The following is a 20,690-nucleotide window of genomic DNA, read 5'->3' as shown; positions in this document are numbered from 1 at the left end:
CTCTTGGAACACTCAAAAGTCACATGAGGGGGAGAAATGGTAAATTAGGCCCAATTTGGGCATTTTCACGTCGAGCTTTACTCAATTTTCTTACCAGTAGTTAAGACATTATTGGCTGTGGTAAGTTATTTTTAGGGGAAAATAATTAATTATATGCAGTCGATGCACATTGACTACTCAACATTGCAGCAAAATGTCATTTCTTCAATGTTGTCCCTTTAAATAAAGGTATCATAAAACAGTTCCAGAAAATTGAGGAGTGTACACACTTTTGTGAGGTACACTAGTTGGGTTTCTGGACTACCTGTCCAGCCATCAAGTGTGAAATGAGCTCATCTCAACTCTTCTTGTGAATTTCTCCGACTTGTGACATCACAATATGGCAAATTCACATATCTGGTGTCAATGTTGATATAAATGTCAATTTTAGCCAGTGGAGTGCCTGGACAAAACCCACGCAGGCATGGGGAGAACATACATATTCCACACAGGAAGCCTGGAGCCAGAATCGAACCTTGCACCTCTGCACTCTGAGGCGTACGTGCTAACCAGTTGTCCACCATGCCGCCTGCCTTTTATATGTTTTATTTTCTTTTTACATTTAACATTTTGTTAATACTAGTGCCACTTATGGCATACCAGTATCCAATTACACCTTACAAGGAAACCACTGTGCTGCACAAAAAACATTGCTGGGACTAAATCGAATGCATGCCTCACACACCAGCAATCTCCTGGACCAGGCAACTAGCCCCGACATGTGCAGCAGTAGTCTTGCCACATGTCGTCATGCAGAAAGGTCATACAGGAGTGTAAAAATGTCATTAGTAAGACATGATGAATGGATGTTATGCAGTATATGCCCTGTGATGGACTAGTAACCAGCGTCTAGCCTGCTTTCCCTGCCCAAAGTTAGCTAGAATAGACTCCAGCTTTTTGACAAATCCTAAAAATAGGCACTATCGAAAAGGGATGGACTGTTCTATAATGTACAACTAACTACTAATGTGTGTGCATGTGAGTAAGAAAATAAAGGTATAGTATATATTTGGCACCAAGTTTAGCTAAAAATAAAGGCTCACTTCAAATCAATAAGCTGCCTTGAATAAATTATTCAGTCACAAAGTGCATTTCAATGCATTGTGCTTGCTAAAAAAAAAGTCCAAGAAGGTACCATTTGGTGCATTCTGTGTGACCACCACCACCACGAATATGGGTCAGCTGCTGAGGATGGGACTATGGGTCAGCTGCTGAGGATGGGCGTGCAGGGGGGTGTGGTTCCCTGCCGGTCCACCAGGGGAAGCTGCTCCCTCCAGTAGGTGAAGTTGCTGTAGGTGTCAGAGCAGGGGAAGTCCGAGGATGAGGCTCGCATGTTAAGGGGGAAAACGTGATCCACCACCTCCCCGAGGCGCACGTACCTGCAAGGGGACAACACAGTCACATTAATAGTTATTTGAAAAAAATAATCAAGATTTGCCTGATGGAAAGCAGACTCACGATGAGATGTTGGTCTTTGCGTGCTCCTGCACCAGCTCCCCTTTGGGGTTCACCGTGAAAATCCTGTTCAGTGGCACCCCGACTTCTTTGTAGGAAAAGACATCCTGTCAATCCAAATGGAGACCAAAGGTTCATAAGATGCTATCAATTTTAAGACACTGCTGTACTGTTCTGAGTTTAGAGGGGACATTTTGATCCTTGGATTCTTTTCGTAGATCCAGTGCTTGAATTACGACAGAACATCTTATATCTTGTGGCGCTTGTAAGATACAAACATGGGGAACTCTGCTTTGAAAGCGAGCGAGTTTATACATGTACACCTCCCAGAGTGACTCCATCTTATGTTCCATAAAAATGGAGCCTAAATTCTACCCAACGGGCGCGATCGTGTGTATATTTACCGTGGGCCTGTTGCCAAAGGCTGCATAGAAAGGTTGCGTGTTGGGGTAGAAGAGGTTCCTGATATCACTCAGACATTCCACCTTGAACTTCTCCGGCTTCTTCTCGATCACTTCTCTGGCAACGTACGTACATGCGGAAAGCTGTTTGAGTGTTTATTTGTACGAGGAGTGCGCAGTGTTGTCACACTAGTAACACTGACATGTCCTACTAGTGCGGGGGTCGGCAACACGCGGCACTAGAGCCGCATTCGGCACTTAGCGACATCTAGTGGCCCCCTAGAGCTTTATAAAAAATGTTTGAAAGTGGAAAAAGAGTTTGATAGTAGGCTAATATAGCTCAAATAGTTATAGATGCATGTTGTAGCTCCGAAAAAGGAGAGCTGTGGTGTTGTTTTTTTAAAAAGTACACTTTGTTTAGGCTTCTAACTGTCTCGACAAACACAGACATGTCTGCGTCCGACTCCGTGCCTTCTTTCTTCTCGTTTGACTCGAGAGGCATTCTAAGACTGCCTCAGAAAAACTGAAATTAATGATTACTTCATTGACACTAAGAAAAGCAAAAAAAATATATATGCCAAAACAAAAAAATAAATCGAGGAAATTTCAAAATAAATTCTATGGGGGCGTTTGTGAACACACAACGAAGGAATGAATAACAAACAATTCTGAGACAGTCCAGTCGCCTACATACATACTGCATGTATTTCCTTCATTGTAAGTTTTATAGAAGGTTTTTATTTTTTTCCGGCTCCACACAGATTCGTTTTTCTTTTTTTTTTTGTCCTACATCGATGGTTCTTTCAACGTTTTGGTTTGCCGACCCCTGTACTAGTAAATACATGCAAGGTGCTCGTCGGACCTGTGCAGAGCGGAAAAGAGGCTGCTGGGGCTGAGCAGGACGGGCCCCATGGGGAGCATGGTGCCCCTCTCGTTGACCCAGTGCAGGTATCCCCGCGTCATGTCCGCCATGCCGATGGCTCGGGCCGAACAGTACAAGAGTTTGTAGCCATTCCTGATGCGGGACCAGACAAGAGAGAATGTTAGAGCAGCAATTTTTATCATACGGTGCCAAAATGTCAGTGCATCAATGTGAGCATGCTTACTGGCTGACTTTATGGTAGAGCTGTGCAATCCCCTGGTGAGTCCAGTCTTTTCCCAAGGTGGGCAGGATGTGACCCAGCGTGTCTGACCTGCAATCCAACATCGATTTACCTTCAAAAATCGGTCTCGACACACACACACACACACACACACACACACACACACACACACACACACACACACACACACACACACACACACACACACACACACACACACACACACACACACACACACACACACACACACCTTGTGATGGTTCCATCAATGTCAGAAATGATGATCTTGTCGTCCCAGTTCCAGAGGTAGATGGTTCCCTGGCAGCGACACGTTCCCTGGTACTGAGTGGTCACGCTGAACACCACGTCATTGGCGCCATCGTGCAGCTGCAGCGACACCTGCATTGACAGGACAGGCAAACGTGGATGCGTAAGGGACACAACTAAGGGCTGCAGCTACCAAACGTTTTACGATATGAACCAGCCCCAACTATATTCGCAACACTACCATGCGCTGCCAGGAACAACTTCAAAATAAAAGCGTAGCAAATCTACAACATTGAGAAAGGAAAAAAAATTATTGATTGAAAATTTAAAAAGGCCGCTAAAGACGGATCGTAATCTTGCGGTGAACACGGTATGGTTTTGTGAGTAAACATCTTACCAGCTGCTCCGAGGTGAGTCTGAGCGTCTTCTTGTACGACACGCCTCCCACGGCCATTCCGGCCTCTGACTGAATGCTGGCTGAGCTCTGTTTGGCCACCCTGTGATCTTCATCGCTGGACGATGACTCTTCTTTTTGCCGGCTAGACAATTGCCCAATTTCGTCCGAGCCGCAGGCCCCGCGTTCCGAGACAGAATCCTAGCAAATGGGAGACACTCGGACGTTTATGTGACCAAATGCTACAAGAGATGATCCCCTATGAAAAATTACTACGACTCCTGAGAGTAATTGTGCAAATCTTCGTAATTAATCTTGATCCACAAATGTTGTAATTATTTACATTGTATATGACTATATATATATCTATCTCTCTTTATATGTGAAAGAGAGAGAGAGAAAGACAGAGAGTAGAATCTTACAGAGTGCTATATTCCTAAAAAAGGACATTGTAATTTGGGGGGGGGCTAGAACAGATTAATTGCATTTCAATTCACTTCAATGGGGAAAGATGATTTGAGATACAAATGCTTTGCATTACTAGAGCGGAACAAATGAAACTTTACTGCAGTACTACTATGCAAACGTACCGATTTGCTGTTGCGGCCTCTCCAGGAGAACCACCACCTCCCTCCTTTCTTGGGCATCTTCTCCTTCATGATATTTTCCACTGCGGTCTGGAGTGGATCACGAGAAACACAAAACAGCAGGGGGGAAAACAACAACAAAAAATCCACTTAGACAACAAAAGCAGACCAAAAAGAAAAATCATAATATTGGTGACAAATAATGATGCTGAAAATGAAGTTACAAAGCTGTAGCCCAGCAGATCGGCGACACGGCCAAGAAGGAACTGGAAGGCGGAGTAAATAATAGACAGGCATGTGTACTAATGGATAAATGTGGTTGTAAATGAACAGGGAGGAGGGACAGAAGGAAGAGTTGACGTAAGGTAACCTTCAACTTGTACATTATGTGCCAGTAACGTACGAGCAAGAAACAAATTGAGCTCATGCGAACGGACGCAAGTGCGTCATTTGTAGTGAGTGTGTCTGTGAGACGTGTCCTACCTTTGGCAGCGGCTTGTGAAATGCCTGCATCGCCAGCATGATGGGGGCAGCAGTGTTCCAGTTATAGTATCTGAGCAAGGAAAGCGCAGGTATATTTATATCAGTTCAGGAAAAAAAAAACAACCTCAGCTCATGACAGTTGAACACTCTCCCTGGCCGCTTCATTAGGTAGACCTGCAGAGCTTATTGAGATCCGATACAAAAGTAGTTTTCTAAAGTGTTGGTCCTACACATGAGGTCATGCGTGGACAGGTCGCCAGCCAATATCAGGGGGTACATCCAGAACAATGAACTCACCTCACCGTAATGCGGAGTTAGAGGAAACCTCATGAAGCAAGTTTCAATCATTCGATTTTGATTCAACGAGTCTGTTCTTGACAACAAGATTTACAACGGGCAAGGCTTGGCCTCTGGATAATTAGAGACGCAACTACCACGACAAGGAATTTGCTCATACATAATACATAGTACATGGCTTCGCACTTTCCTATCATGCTGACTTAGTGGTATAGTACTCTGTGTTCCATTCCGGATCGTAGTTACGCAACATGTGTTTTGGTGACTCAAATTAGATATTAGCAGGTTCCAGGGTATTTTCTATTCAGACTTCTGTACTCTAGAATGCCCAACCTGCAAAAATTAGAGAAGCTACCCCTGTTGGAATGTTAAAATCTGTATTTCAGACTTAAGTTAATTTTTAAACTCTTGCATTTTGTTAAACCACACCTTTTCGTAAACAATGACATTGGGATTTTGGCTTGTTTTACTGCCACTTCCCCACCTCCCTCGTCTCCAGTAACTTGAGTGGACTGTGATTTAATATCTGATTTCTAATATTTTCCCATATTCCACGTCTTACTTGGAGCCGATTTTCACCACCAGGTTGGGGTCGTCGATGACCGACGGGTTCTGAACAAACTGCTGGTACGAGATGATCTTGGCGTGGAACTGCTCTGTGAGCGTAAACACGGAAGTGGACAGTTAGTTGTTTTATGGCGTCTGAGGCCATCCTGCATGAGCCTCCTTACCTTTGCCGATCTCCTTGTTGTCGGTGAGGCCGCCGCAAAGCGATATGGCGATGGAGGGCAAGTCGCCCATTGGGTCACTGAAGCCGTCCACGCCGCTGTCTCCCCCGGAGCTCAGCGACTGCGGGGAGAAGCTAGCGCTCCGAACTATTGCGCCGCTGTCACTGTGACAAAATAAAAACCAAAACGTCAACATGAATCCAGTTATCCTATGCAAATAGACCAAGCCCTGCTGTGAACACGTTGAAATTTGAACCATCATCTGATGGATGATTTATGCTTTAACTTGGCGGTGGAGTGACTCGTGTAGATGCGTAATGTAACAGAACTCACAAGGGTATTTTCTTTGTCCTCTGCAAAGAACTGCTAATGTTAATTGATGTACTTGAAGAGCTCAGAAATTTTATCTCTACCATACTGCCCCCACTTGCAAAAGCAGACATGCCAGAAAGAGCAGTACAATGTCCACTGAATTGAAGCAGAAATGTGGCAAAAACTGTTCAAAAAACTGTATTCTATTAAATTACTACTGTATCTTTTATTACTGTAGTATAATATCACATTAATTCACATTAGAAAACAAATGACAAACAATTCTGTTGTATTTTTTGGGAAGCGAATTCTATACCTCTTTGGGAAATACAAGGCGGCCACTTCAGGCTCCAGTTCTGTGAGATCATCCAAGTAAACTCCATCAGCGCCCAGATGGCGGCTCCTTTTATCTACAAAAACACACATTTTCATTTCAGGCATTCACGCTGACTTTTTAAATGGCCCGTGGCGCAAATAGCTGGGTCTCTGAAGTATGTCCAGTATATCCACCCATCTCGGATAAAATTAAACAACCAAGTCAATCTATTTCGGAAAATGTGTCATTGAGCGAACTCTCCTGCATTTCTGCCAGACAGACACACAATGTGTGTGCATGTGTATTTATATATACATACATATATACACACACAAAATATATATGTGTGTGTGAGAGAATATATATGTGTATATATATATATATATATATATACATATATACACCCCCAAAAAATATACATGTTCGAATCCACTTACCCTCACAAGGGTCACATGCTGGAGCCTATCCCAGCTGTCTGGACAGCAAGCGGGGTACACCCTGAATTGGTTGCCAGCCAATCGCTGGGCATGCATAGATAAACAACCATTCATGCTCACACTCACACCTAGGGACAGTTTGGAGTGTTCCATTAAACTGCCACGCATGTTTTTGGAATGTGGGAGGAAACTGGAGTACCCGGAGAAAACCCACACAGACATGGGGAGAACATGCAAACTCCACACGGGAAGGCCGGAGCAGGAATCGAAACCTGCATCTCTGAACTGTGAGACAGACGTGCGAACCGGTCGCCCACCATGCCGGCCCAAATGAAACTCATATTTCGTTATTACCTTTTTTCTTGGATGGGGAGTCTGTCTTTCCCAAGGGCCGTCCCGTCATATCCTCCAAGTCTGATGCCACATGGGACGGCGCACCATCCGTCAATGTCACAGAGTCCGTCTCCATCGCCTTGGAGACGGCCGGCTCCTCGCCATGGGGCGGCCGTTCGGACACCTGATGAGGAATGGCTCTGAAATGCGTGCTCTGCGATACCGGGAAGGACACGGGACCGATTGCCGGCGGCTCGGCTTTCGTTGAAAGGAAGGATGGCTGGAGAGGAGGTTGGAGGTTACATTACATCCCGAGGACATAAAACATTCACGAGGAGAGAAAAGTGTTAATAATGCTGCTTACAGTGGCAGCCTGTGGCAATTCCCCCCACGGCCAGTGCATGGCTGAATCTTGATTGCCTGCGGTCGACGGCTTCATCATGAGCTCAGAATCACTTTTGGGAGAAGCGGGACATGAGTTTCCAGGGCTGAGAAATCGGGGTGGAAGACGTTACAACAAAATAACGCACACATTTTGAATTTAGGTCTGAGCAAATGAGGCACCTCTGGAGGGGACTCCAGTCGCCGTCGGAGCGAGCGTAAACGCTAGATTGTTTGAAAGAAGTGTTGGTGGACCCGACTGCCACTTCCCTGGAAGAGAGCCTGAAACACAAAACATGTACCTGTCAGGAATACAACCGAGACAAAAAAGAAGTTTTGGCAGTAGGTCATGTTGGCTGCTATTTTGCTCAAGGGTTCTTGTCAGTCAAAATTCTCAAAAGCTTTTACTGGTTATTGCCAAAGTTGGTGTGTGGGCTCAGTGCATTTTTTGGATGATGGAAAATATATATATTTTTAAAGATGTAATTTAATGATTATGCTTTTATTTATTTATTTATTTATATTTGATGAGGCCAAATATTGTCTCACGTTAATATTTTTTGTCAATGGTTTTCTATTCAAACCAAAATAATACTAAATCTGTCATCCTAAAAATGAAAAAAACACATGTGTTTTCAATTTGTTGCTATTCTGTTCATTGATTTTGCAGGCTGGAATTCACTAAACTGCTCAGGGGTGGGGGGAACAACACTTTGTGAAGAAGCTCATGTTGGAACGTGCAACCCTCCGACATGCAATCAAAATATGAAACACACATGTAGCAGCGCTCTGGGATGTGCAAATTGGAAATATAGGTTGGGACATGTAAACTTTGCAACATTAACGGCGCCCAGAATTGCCTTTCACTGGATCGTCCCCTCTAAAAAATGAGGTCGGACGTGTCGAGTTAAACATTCTCCAGTCTTGTCTTTGATAGCGCTCCAGTCCAAATTTAGACCTCACGCCGATCTTGCACATATCATATTAAATGTGACCTAGATGATGATGATGATGGATGTAAACGTAAATATTTTTCGATACGCTTAAAAATTAAAGGGGAACTCAAGCCCAAAATTTTCTTTACAACAATATGTTGGATGTTCCCCTCGCTGGGAAGGCTGGCCTTACACAAGCTGAATTTCGAAACAGCACGTTGGCCAAGACGCTTCAAGGCTTTGAATTTGGCGCTGTGCTTTGCGAGGAAGCGGTCACGTGCAGATGTTTTCCATATGGCTTTCCTCAATGATGTATTGCTAGCTGACTGAGTCATGTGCACCCATACTTACATGTGGGGCATAGCCCTCGTTTTTACCAAGCATAACAAGTTCCATTGCAATAAAAAAACGTGTCATACCCCCACTTTTTCACTAAGTATGCCAAATACTGCATGTCCTCCATTGTTTACTGTGTGACATTCCACTTATTTTCGTGTGACTGGCTGCCGACGAGCCTCTTTCACACTCTTGTAAACACTGCACAGCAGTAGTGGGCAAACTACGGCCTGCGGGCCAAATCCGGCCCGTTTGTCTTTTTAATCCGGCCCGCCAAAGGTTGGTACACAATTAAGGTTCAATGTCAATGACTGCATTCATTTCATTTGGACTCGTAATGACAGGCATTTCAACGCCAGGTGGCACAGTTACTTGAAGTTGCAGAGCATAGGGAGGAAGGGGGAGAAGATACGGAAGCCCGCAGTAGCGCCAAGTCAAGCAAATCCCGATCGATGCGACGGAATAATGTACTCTTAAAGTCTGAAAAACGTGCCAAAAAATGCAAAATAGTGCTTTTTAAATAAAGAAATCAAATTAATATTATGTCGAATTTAGTTCAACCTTTTGATCCGGCCCTCCATAATGTTTTCTGGTTCTCATGTGGCCCTATGCAAAAAATAATTGCCCACCCCTGCTGTACAGTGATGTTTTAATCTTAATCTTAATCTTGCTTTTCCCATTGAAATGAATGGAAATGCCGTGAATCCATTTTGTATCTGACGGCACTACCGTATTACGAAAAGAATCGGAAGCATGGCTCACTTTCCTCTTGCTCACCTGTTGTTCTCCATTTCTTCATCAGAGCTGATGTCAATAGTGAACATGTCCTCGTCCTCGGAGTAGTCGCCGCTCTCCTCCCTCTTCGGACTGTCTGTCCGGGCTTTCCTCCTCCTCTTCCTTCGTTTTTTCATGATCATCATCGCCGTTGTGCCGGTCTCGCCGCTGCTCCCCATGGAGCCCAAGGTCTGCACGGGAGGCCCCGAGCTCTTCGCCATCAGCGAGGAGCTCATCAGAACGAGACCGTCCGACATGATGGGAGAGGTGGCCAGGTAGGAAGGAACCACTTCCTAGTGAGATCAATTCATTGCATGCAACCAATCAGAGACAAAAGGCGTGACAGACGAGGTGACAATCATTTCCTGTGCACACAAAAGGTTTACCAGCAAAACCTTGAAGCGATGTGCTGAGCTATTAACTTAAGCTTGCTTCAGGAGCTTTGCTGAAACTATGCTGGAATATTCAACGGTGGGGGTGAAAAATGACCATCTCTTGTTTGTTAACGACTGGATAAAAGATTATCTTGTAAACAGAAGCAGAGCAAATGCCCCTCAAGAAGGTGAGAATATTCAGAGGCAACGTGGAATTAGCAACATTTCTGCTCAAAAGGCAAGTTTATGAATTCTTTGAGACATTGAATTCATTGTAGATTACCAAAAATAAAATTTAACGCCATTAATGTTATTAACAGAGTCATGCTACCAGCATATCAACCACGGCTAACATTGGCTTCTTTGCAGTGCTAATGTTAGCTTAGTATTAATAGCGCCGCTGTTTTGTGGAAACAGGAAGTCACAGTCCAGTAAATTGAACGGTAGATTGTTTAATGTATTAAAGGTTATTTACACGTGACAGTTGATCTTTGAAACTTTATGAACACAGGGCGTCCTCTTATCCCTTGAGACGTGAGTTTGGCATGAAGGCAACGGGTTAACTTGACCATCTTTTTATGAGTCTGTTGTCGACTGCTACATTAGCTTTCTCAACTCAACTGTATTCATAGAGCACTTTAAAACAACCATCGCTGAAAATATACAGTATACATTTCTTGCGGTGCCATATGCTTGCCATTTGTCATCAAAAGTTAGAAATCTAGAAATGCTGAGAATTCCATGACAACATCTCAGCATGAAAAAAAACAACCTACAAATTGTGGTTTTGCATTTTATCTAGCTTTTGTATGCATATTTATGGCCGTTGGCGTGATGGGCAAAGGTGTTCCTTCTTTTCCTAACGTTTCCGAGTACAATCTGAACTATAAAAAGCAGCTGGGAAAAAAGCAGCTGCCTCCGTGAAAGTAGAGCCCTTTCCAGGAACTTTTACTGTAGCTCCATATTGTGTGTCTATATCTCCTGGCACAAGACAGCAAGTGAGGTCGACGACTGATGATGTCGTGATGCGTGTAACCGTAGTTCGAAAATAAACAACATGGAGAGAGTAGAAGGGGGGGGGGGACCTCCTACTTTCCTGCTCTGCTTTCCTCAAGCCGGAAACCTAACACTTGTCCGCCTGAAACAAATCACAGTCTTCCCTTCTTGATGACGTTCGTCTCGGTAGTTTATAGCTTATTTATGTATTTTGGCAGCACATTCTGTCACGTGCATGGGAAGTCCTCATACACCCCACCCCCGACCCCTAAAGGGCCGACGAGAACACACACAAAAAAGTCAGCTTTCCAAGAAATCTGTAAACTGCCTCTTTTTTTATGTGTTCCACGAACTTGAGTTGTGATTGGCTTCCAACGTTCTCCGAAGACTTTCCATCCCCTTTACACTGAAAACAAATGTACACATGACACGCCATAGAGAAGAATGTTGCTCGTAACCAGGCCAAATTTTGAATGATTAAACACAAAACCGTCAAGTGCTCCATACAAAACGAAGAGTGGAAATTGTGACAAATCAAGCTGTTTTGTCGTCACTCCAGTGCATGTCCGCTGAATGTATGGAATCACCTACCGCTCAACTGTTAATTGTCAATCAAACACCTCTACAATGCTTTGTCGAGCATTTTTCTTGCACCTATATACATATCGTAACTACATGTTTGAGACGCCCAAATATATCCGCTGAAAGCCTCTGACGGCTTTTCCATGCCGCAACAACGAGGCGCTCGTAAGTCTCCACGCCAGAGCGGAACCCTTGTCGACACGCTGGCTCTCACGTTGCACTTATTGTTCAGTTATGCTTTCTCGCTCATCGGGTGGGGGAGGGGAGATGGGCGGCACACTTTCAGCCAAGCCCCCCCACCCCCAAAAAAAATCTGAAAATGGTGGAAAAATTGTTCAATGCTACACTTCTGCAACTGATCATACTGTTGTCAGCCTTTGCACGTTTTCAGCAAATATCTTCAAATGTGTACAAATCGTTTAGCGGGGGTCATTAAAATCAGGGGATCGCAAAAGATTTATGGCCATACTGCTCCTTGACTATAAGTAAACGCTTTCTGGGAAACGGAGGAACGTGGTCCAACTCTAAAAGGAAAAACGGAAATTCCTGGCGGTCGTGCCAAGTCCACATACATATGCGGTGTGACCTGATTTCCCCAAACCGACTATGTGTAAAATATTTGGGACTGCGCGTCAGAGTGTTTGTGATGCAGGAGAGTGTGTTTGAAATTAGTTCGCAGCTTTGACATGTGAACCATTTTTTTCTTCTATTTTGGGGTCGCTAATGCATTTGTTAGGCAGGCAAAGTAGGTAAACAACTCTTATGAGTTTGCGTTGCAGTTTGATACCCCTGCAAACTACAGCCAATTGCAGACAGTAAAAACCTCCTAATGTTGCCCTTGGAGACTGGACTGTTTCAGAATTGTTTGTAATTCATTCCTTTGTTGTGTGTTCACAAACTCCCCCATATAATTTCTTTTATGATTTGCTCGCTTGATTTTCTGTTTTGGTGCATTATGTTCGCTTTCCTTAGTGTCATTGAAGTGATCATTAATTTCCGTTTTTCGGAGGCGGTCTTTGAACGCCTCTCGAGTCGGAACGACAGAAGAAAAGGCAAAGTAGTCGGACGTAGACGTGTCCGTGTTTTTCGAGACTGTTAAAAGCATAAATAAAGTGTATGTTTTTAAAAAAAGCCAACACCACAGCTCTCCTTTTTTCGGAACTGCAACACTTGCTCTATTAACTCTTTCATTCCACAAGACGTACTTGTACGTCTTTTTAAAATTAGGCCCCGCCTACCAATGACATACTTGCCATGCCCTAGTTAAACAAGTCTCATCTTACCTTGACATCTGATATTAAAAATATCTATAAGGTAGCCATTAGGTTTTTCTGTATAAGTTAGCAAGAAGTAATTGTGTCATCTCGGTCAGTTTTGTTTACTCCTTTGACTCTGATGCTTTCTTTGTGAAAAGACGGCACAGTTCATGGAGTGAATGGCGGTTGATTCGAGCCTTGTTCTGAGTCAGCATCGCTTGCAGTGAGGGTTACATAGTACAGTGAACAGCAGCCACTCTGATTTCCTGTACCTGGTTATTTTCCATTTCCTGGACAAAGAAGGCTTCCCCGTTGTCTCCGAGCTTCATATGTAGATCTACTTGCTCTCCATTAATCTCCATGTCCACCTGTAAAAAAAAATATATATATATATATTATATACACATCTGTATTTTAAAACCTCTACGTGTGTTTTTTTATGCGTGCCTCCTCATTTGCTTACCACTTTCTCTCGCGAGCGGAGGACTCCCATCTTGCCGAAGCGGACGTGGAAGGGCGAGCAGTGCAAGGAGCCGTCGGGCTGCCGCACCACGATGACGTCGATGCAGCCCGACAGCGTGGCCGGATTGAGGCCTCGGTACAGCTCCTTGACCTGCACCAACACCTGACCCGCCAACTGGCCCACGTAGTTCATGGTCTGACGGGTCTGGTGGGGACAGGCAGAACACAAGCAAAAAAAGGACACATTATACTTTTTCTTTTTAACAGTTGGAAACATTTAAAGTGTTTTGCATGATATGTATGTCTCCTTTAAATATAGACAACATCTGAAGAAGCGTGATTAGTCGCACTTGAGGACGGGAATTCTAAAAATCTCTTCTCAGATACCTTCTGGTTCCAAGGAAATAAGAATGCCTTTGTGTGTGCCCGTCCCTGAAACTGCGGGAAACTTGTCCAAGCCTTTACCTGACACCCGAGTTCAAAAAAAGGTTGTGTGGTTAAAAAGTGATGTCATACAAACTGCATCGTGAATAATAAGAAATGGGAGAAGGACATTGAATAGTGACAAATACATTTCAGGCATGACTTGACAATATTTTGGGAGTACGTTTATAAACTTTTATTCATCTTTAGAAGTGGTTGATTGGCTTCTTTTGCCCCACAAAATTGCAAGAGGGATTTTATGGACCGTGGAATGGAAAAGGGCCTTCCCCAAAAGTGGTCCTAAAGACTTAAAGGGATGGATTGTATGTAACCATTTTCCATCATGTTTGTCGTCATTAGGGTGTAGTAGCTGTACCTTTGAGTGTTTTTGGCTTCAAAAAGCAGCGACTAGCCTGGTGAGTGACATGGGTGTCAGAGAAGTGAGTGTAATAACAGCATGTCACATTGATTGTTAGCATCTACGATGGCGATATGTTACCTTCTTGACGTTCGAAATAAAAACACACAAGCACACGCAAGAAAACAAGAAACGCCACAGAGGAATGCTGAGATTTGAACCCAGAATCATAGAACTGTGAGGCAGATGTGCTAACGCACATCGGATGAAGATGGGTTTCATTTTGTGTGTTCAAAGCTGAGGGTGGTGTTGCGCAAGAGCACGACTCAGATTCAGTTACTTCATTTGCCTCGGCCAGCTGAGTTGACAACAATTGATTTTGAATGCAGCACAATGTTTAGTGCAAACTGAAAATTGTTCATCTGCGGACTGCGGCTATTTTTAAAGGCTCGATTCATCCTGGCTTGCAGCCGCCACTCGAGCTCTTTCGTTTTTCTGAGAAGCGACAGCACTTTGACTATGGAACTGAAAAAATAAGGTATTAACGCTATCGACAACTCCCTTTCCCTCCTCCTTCACTCTTGAGGGCCATGTCTTCATTCCAAAAAATATATAATATTGATGCACTCCTGTGTGCTTGGTAGAGTGGGAGTTGTTTTACACAGCTGTGGAGCCTAACAAGCTCCATCTTCCGTTGGCATCACCACTCCTTGATGACTTATCTCGTCCAAGCTTGGGAACCAGCTGCCGCCCCCCCCACCCCTCCCTTCAACATTATTCTTCACCGTCTCTCTCAGTGAAACCTTGCAAGGCCACTATTGCTGAATAAATGCTCTGTAGTGATATAGGAGTAAATATGGGATAACTTTATGTACAATTAAGATAAGATAAGATAAGATAAGATAAGATAAGATAAGATAAGATAAGATAAGATAAGATAAGATAAGAAGATAAGAAAAGAAAACCTTTATTCGTCTCGCACTGGAGAAATTCCCAATTCGCAGCAGCAAAGTTATGAAAAGAAGAAGTAGAACAACAAAATATAGGAACTGCTGGAAAGGCAGCCACTCTCACGGCACCATCTTGGAGTCAAAAATAATACAGATAATTTACCATCACAGCACATAGGACACAGGCAGTCATGCAATCGTCACCACTTTCCTGCATACACTTTGTCTGAAGCAGTTATAGATGAAATAGGAGAGGATCAAAGTGTCCTTTCACCAGTGGATTATTATTTATCCCAGCACAGGCCAATCGTGCTCATAATACTGAATAGTTGTCGTGAAAATGAAGCAAACTGATGTCACATGGGAAGTGAAAACAAAAGCAAACCATTTCCTTCATTTTCGTTTCATGAATTGGGTGCTGACCCTCAAATTGAAAATACATGTTCGAGCATTTATAGTCCTTTCATGTATTTGATATCCATCTTAACTTTAAGGTCCTTGTACTCATACACTCTTTGCCCTCACTACATTTTTTTCCACTATTTGTGTCACTTGTGATCTACTAGTATGCACTAATAGACACACTCGCTGCACTACGACCTCATAAGTATCTTACATTCAAGTTTGGATGTGCCTGATATCCAGCACTAGATCAATGTACTAGTACTGTAGACTCTTTGTCCTCACTAGTAGGAAATAAAGAGTCCCAAAAGTAGAAAAATGTTACTAGTAGTCGCTAAGGAAAACAGTACTTGACAGCTGATCCGCCACTATTACATTCGTGACGAGGGAAAAAATGTACTACGTTATTTAACCTCGAGTGCTTCGCAAATCGTACTAGTGCGCGCAGATTGGGGATAGTGTAAACATCCATATTTTTCATAGTTCTACCTGTACACGGACTTGAATTGTAATATGTATGTACAACGGATAGCGTTAAAATAAATGGATCGCAAGTACTCTGCGGCTTTCCAAGAATAAAAGGGACTTCTGCAGTTTGGATCAATACCATACTAGAATTATATTTTAAGAGCAAAACGAGAATTATACAAGTCCAATAACTTAACTATAGGGACCGTAAATGACATTTAGGTGGAAATACAAACATAGTGTCTCTTACCTTCTGATTACGTTGACAAAACGAAACAGACTCCTCAGCGCAGCATTATAAAATAGTCACTTGCCTTCGATCACTGTTCATGATCTATTTTACCGCTACAGGCTGTTGTCATCTCACCGTGATTACACGTGACCGACATTGATCATGATATGAAGTAGAAATGCAGCGGTGTGTCTTTCGGACAGCTGACGCATCACTTGGCAAACTGGCTGTTTGCATGCCACTGTTTTTGCTCGTACGCTACAGTCGAGGCACCGCCCATCGGCCAATCAACGTGGATCTTTTGCGTTGCTAAAATCACCGCTGAAAGGGCGACAGCGGTGACAGATAATTTCCTGAAGTGTATTTTTAAAGCGATAAAAAGATCTAGATAAGATGACAGATCGCTGGTAGGTATAAAACTATGAGCAAAATGAAGAAAAATTAAATTGAAAATTTAAATTGAACTGGTGACTGGAATTACAGCCACTTGCATTGGCGTAAGTAATTTAGTTAAAGGATATAAAATAATGAGCGGCAACATAGGTCATTATATTAAATAAATTATTTGTACAAATGCGATATTTCAGCCAAATGTAAAAATATTCATATGGCCCCCACCACCTGAGCCTCTTTTAACTGTGGCGGCAAAACCAGCTGACGTCACCGTGCCGGCCTGATGTTATGAGGTGATCCTCTTAGCCAATCACAGCACACCTAGACGCCACAGTTCTTATTTGCGGTTTTTAGCGTCAAATTTAGGCTCCACACCATACCCTCAGGCCCCTTCCTTCTCACTCTCCTCAGCTCCTCCTTCTGTGAACGTAAACATACTATTTAAATATTTGCATTCCTTTTTTTCCATTGGCAGGAAGTAATGAACTGTTGAGGTGCCTGTACTGAAGTGCAATTTTCTGTTGACTTTTAACATACAGTCCCTCCCTGTATTTGATGCGTAGTAGTACTTTCTAATGCTTTTATTTCAGTGAAGGAGGCATCTGTACTTTTGCCACATGTAATGCGTGGGTGTGTGTTTGTGTGAATGCAAAGGGCTGACAGCCAACATCCTGTCATTACATCATAACTTCTTGCCGAATGTGGGTAATTTGTTAATTGTGCATTGCATCATGTCAGGCCTACATTTACGAGCTGTTAAACAGACACTAATGATATTTCCGTACTTTGAAGCACGATTTTTGCAATCCGGGAAGAAAGGTTGTGCCTTGTGAGAAGCAGGCGGGGAAATGGGAGGTTAATTTCTTCTTTTTTTATCGTCCTTTTAATAGGCACTGAGCTTTTGCAGCTTGTGTCAGTGCCGCCACATAGTGACGGTGCCCTTTGAGGACACACAAGACTGACAGCTTTTCTTAGACAGGTTTCAAGGAACGAGATGCCTTGCCAAGAATGAGGCCCGACAGTGGCCAACTTGATGTACTGTATGACCCGCTCAGTAAACTACAGCAGCATACAGGACTAACAAAAACACCTTGAATTCGTGACATGAGTCCGCCGCCTCTTGCCTCATTCTCCCCAATTTCAAAAACTCCTCTTGCCTAAATTGCTTATGCGTGAATTCTGAACCCAAAAATTGACTGGTGGCCTTTCTGCTGACTCACAAGCTGGCACCGCGTTTCTACAAAGCAGTATGCAAATGCAGTGTCACATGATCAAATTGGCCCTGGAGCGGGAGTTCTCGCCCTTTCGCTGACTCAACAGTAGCGTGCAATAATCCTTTTTACAGTGTGGCCTGATTGGGAGGCCGCTGATTGGGCCATGGTGTTGTGGCCTGAGTGTCATATGATGTGACACAAACATTAACATAATGCAAAACACGTTCACAATTTTGCTACATTTTGAGTCATGCATGTTTTGGGAGGAAACAGGGGGGGAAAAAACAACAACGTATGAGCACAGGGAGATGATGCAGACGCACACGGGAAGTCCAGAGACGAGATTCTGAACCAGAACCTCAGAACTGTGAGGCAGTAGTGCCAACCAATATCCTGCACTGCAAATCCTAACCGATTTTCACAGAGCGCAAAATATTTCGTTTTTGCTAAAATGCTGATGAACCACTGAAACAGATTTACAGAAGGAAAGTAGTAAACATATGTTTATTTAATTACTTATAGATTTGAAAACTTTGTGCACATCACGGATACAAAATATGCCCATGAGGGTATTATTTTTGTTTGGGTCGCCATCCTCACGTAGCACCGGGGACTCTGAAAAGTATATTACCGGTAATTTAAAAGTCCTCGATATGGTGAAAGATGACTCTAACTCCTATTTCCGTCTATTTTAGTTCACATTTCAATAAAAGGTGAGAGAAGGACCAAATACAAAAGGCTCGCCATACTTCTTTTGTGTTGTTTTTGTTTTCTTATTTAGACGTAATTAGGAAAAGGAAGCACATGCAAATTCTACTGGGACCCGAGATGTAAGAGATGTAATACAAAAGATGTAATCCACAAATCGAAAATATAATGGTCATATTTTTCCCGACACACTCCACATTCGACTTCCCAACGCTCGATGTACACACTGGCGTCTTCTAACATGCTTTTATTACCCAACTCCATGTTTTGTCAGTGGGATAGTGTTCAATTGCCTCTTCCAGCTCTTCACCCTCCTCTGCCGATGTCATGATTCCACCATCGTACTGTATGTATCCACAAATGCGTTTAAGTCCGATGATCCTCACTCCGTGATGGCCTCAAGGAGTCTGAGATCCAAAATGCAAGTGCAACCGACTAAATTTACCTGGGCCACTCAAGTCGGGGAAACCTGAGACTGGCCCCCACTTATTCTGAGTCAGACCCGTTGACTTCTTCGGCATTTCAGAAGACGACACTTGCTGTAGAGGCTTCTCAGAATGTTTGATTTGGAGATGTACACAAACACGGAAGAGTCATGTAGACCTTCCTGGACCGCTGTTCCGTTTTCTTGGGGACACCTGTTGTTGTCTCAGGGGCCGTGTCGTTGACCGCGGCCACAATGTCATTGACGTCCAACATCAGATCAGATTACTGCCGGCCGGAGGTTCAAGACTGCCGGGGTGCCCACTCTGATTACTGTTACGCTGTAGTCGGGGATTTAACCTTTAACCTTTTGGGATGTACTTGACTGGCCAGCTGGCAACTTTTTCCCCCCACTGGTGATTAACACTGACTCCAAGTGGTTGGAAGACGTCATTGCATGGAAGAGTGCAAGTTCCCCCATACTTGTTTAAACTTATTTAATGATTGTTCCTGCGTAATATTATACCCTCAAAACAATGTTAAAAAGGACTACCGTTACAAATATTTAAATCCACCTTGTTCAAGATTTTTTTTCTTGTGTTTAAAATGTAAATGGATTGTCAACAAATTTGTTCAAACTTCATCCATCCATTTCCAACCCCGCTTATCCTGAACTGGGCAAGGGGAGTTGGTGGAGCCTATCCCAGCTGGTCGCCAGTCAGTTACGGGGAACATATAGAGACAAACAACCATGCACACCCACATGCACACTGAGTAGGAACAAATCCCAAAATGCCCGCCCACAAGTCAGTCGGGTGTACCGCTACACCAGCAGCAGCATTCAAACTGACTATATCTATGCTGTTTCCACTTGTTTTTTACAATTAAAAACAGATATAAAATCGTGAAATGGACACTTAAAATAACAACTTTATTTTGAAATAAGTAGTAGGAAGGCAAGCAAGTAGATCCATCCATCCATCCTTCTATTTTCTAATCTGCCCATGCTCACAAGGGTCGAGGGCGTGCTGGAGCATTTCCCGCTTTCTTTGGGCAGTAGGAGTGGGACACCCTGAACTGGTTGCCAGCCAATCGCAGAGCAGACATAGACGTTCTCAATCACACCTTGGGACAATTTGGAGAGTTGTATTAACTCGCCATGTACGTTTTTAGAATGTGGGAGGAAACCGGAGTGCCCAGAGAAAACCCACGCAGGCTCGGGGAGAACATGCAAACTCCAAACAGGAATCGAGCTCTGCAACTCTGCACTCGAAAGCGGACGCGCTACGAGTAGAGTTGCGTTTATAAAAAAGATGCCAAACTTTGGCCATGCTATCTTTTATGCACTCGTTCCTAACTCGTGCTTATTGCTCCGTGGGTCTGCAGTAACGTTTGCTTGAAAATCTGTGATACAAAGTTAGACACGCACGATTTTAAATCAGCGATCCAGTGAGACCACAAACATTGAACCGCAGTGTCGTGAGGGACGACTGTAACACGTGTGCGTTTATGGCCCTCCGAAATTAGTAAACTCTTTTGTGACTACTGTATTACATTTAAATACAATACATCTTATTTATATAGTGCTTTCAACACAGCTGCAACTCTAACAAATCGATTTCCAAAACATTTATCGGAAAATAACAATCCGACAGAACACATAACATCAAAGAGTAATACAATCAAAGCAACTACTTCAAACGTCCGCCGAATTGTTAGAAGCGGCTACCCTATGATTGCCGATTAATTCAGACGGAGCCACGTTTTTATCCACATATTATTAATCTGAAAATAATTATTTGCTATGAACGTATTTTTTGAAGTTCTCTGTATGACAGCAGCTGTTTCTCCGTGAGTGTCCGCCTTTCCAA

The 20,690-nt window shown here is 43.4% G+C and overlaps 1 protein-coding gene across 3 annotated transcripts; it reads right to left on the bottom strand.

The window, feature by feature from the left end:
• Positions 1-1,239: 1,239 nt before the first annotated feature.
• On the bottom strand, positions 1,240-18,871 carry lpin1b (lipin 1b). 3 transcript variants are annotated; one of them, XM_052052618.1, is made up of 19 exons: positions 18,656-18,871; positions 13,250-13,453; positions 13,059-13,154; positions 9,582-9,871; positions 7,717-7,815; positions 7,517-7,640; positions 7,174-7,432; positions 6,383-6,476; positions 5,758-5,918; positions 5,589-5,682; positions 4,730-4,799; positions 4,250-4,336; positions 3,663-3,860; positions 3,249-3,397; positions 3,002-3,088; positions 2,758-2,910; positions 1,899-2,013; positions 1,498-1,601; positions 1,240-1,418 (listed from the first exon to the last, which is right to left on the bottom strand). In XM_052052618.1, exons 2-19 carry the CDS (start codon positions 13,439-13,441, stop codon positions 1,244-1,246), a joined length of 2,547 nt encoding a protein of 848 aa, XP_051908578.1. In that variant the 5' UTR covers positions 13,442-13,453; positions 18,656-18,871; the 3' UTR covers positions 1,240-1,243. The 3 variants fall into 3 exon arrangements, with proteins under 3 accessions (XP_051908578.1, XP_051908575.1, XP_051908577.1); XM_052052615.1 differs by having other exon boundaries at positions 18,651-18,870; XM_052052617.1 differs by lacking the exon at positions 18,656-18,871 and adding an exon at positions 16,100-16,340.
• Between the last annotated feature and the right edge of the window lie 1,819 nt (positions 18,872-20,690).

Source organism: Hippocampus zosterae, chromosome 19 (genome assembly GCF_025434085.1).
Source record: "Hippocampus zosterae strain Florida chromosome 19, ASM2543408v3, whole genome shotgun sequence".
NCBI lineage: Eukaryota > Metazoa > Chordata > Actinopteri > Syngnathiformes > Syngnathidae > Hippocampus > Hippocampus zosterae.
This window is presented reverse-complemented; position numbering and strand designations above follow the sequence as displayed.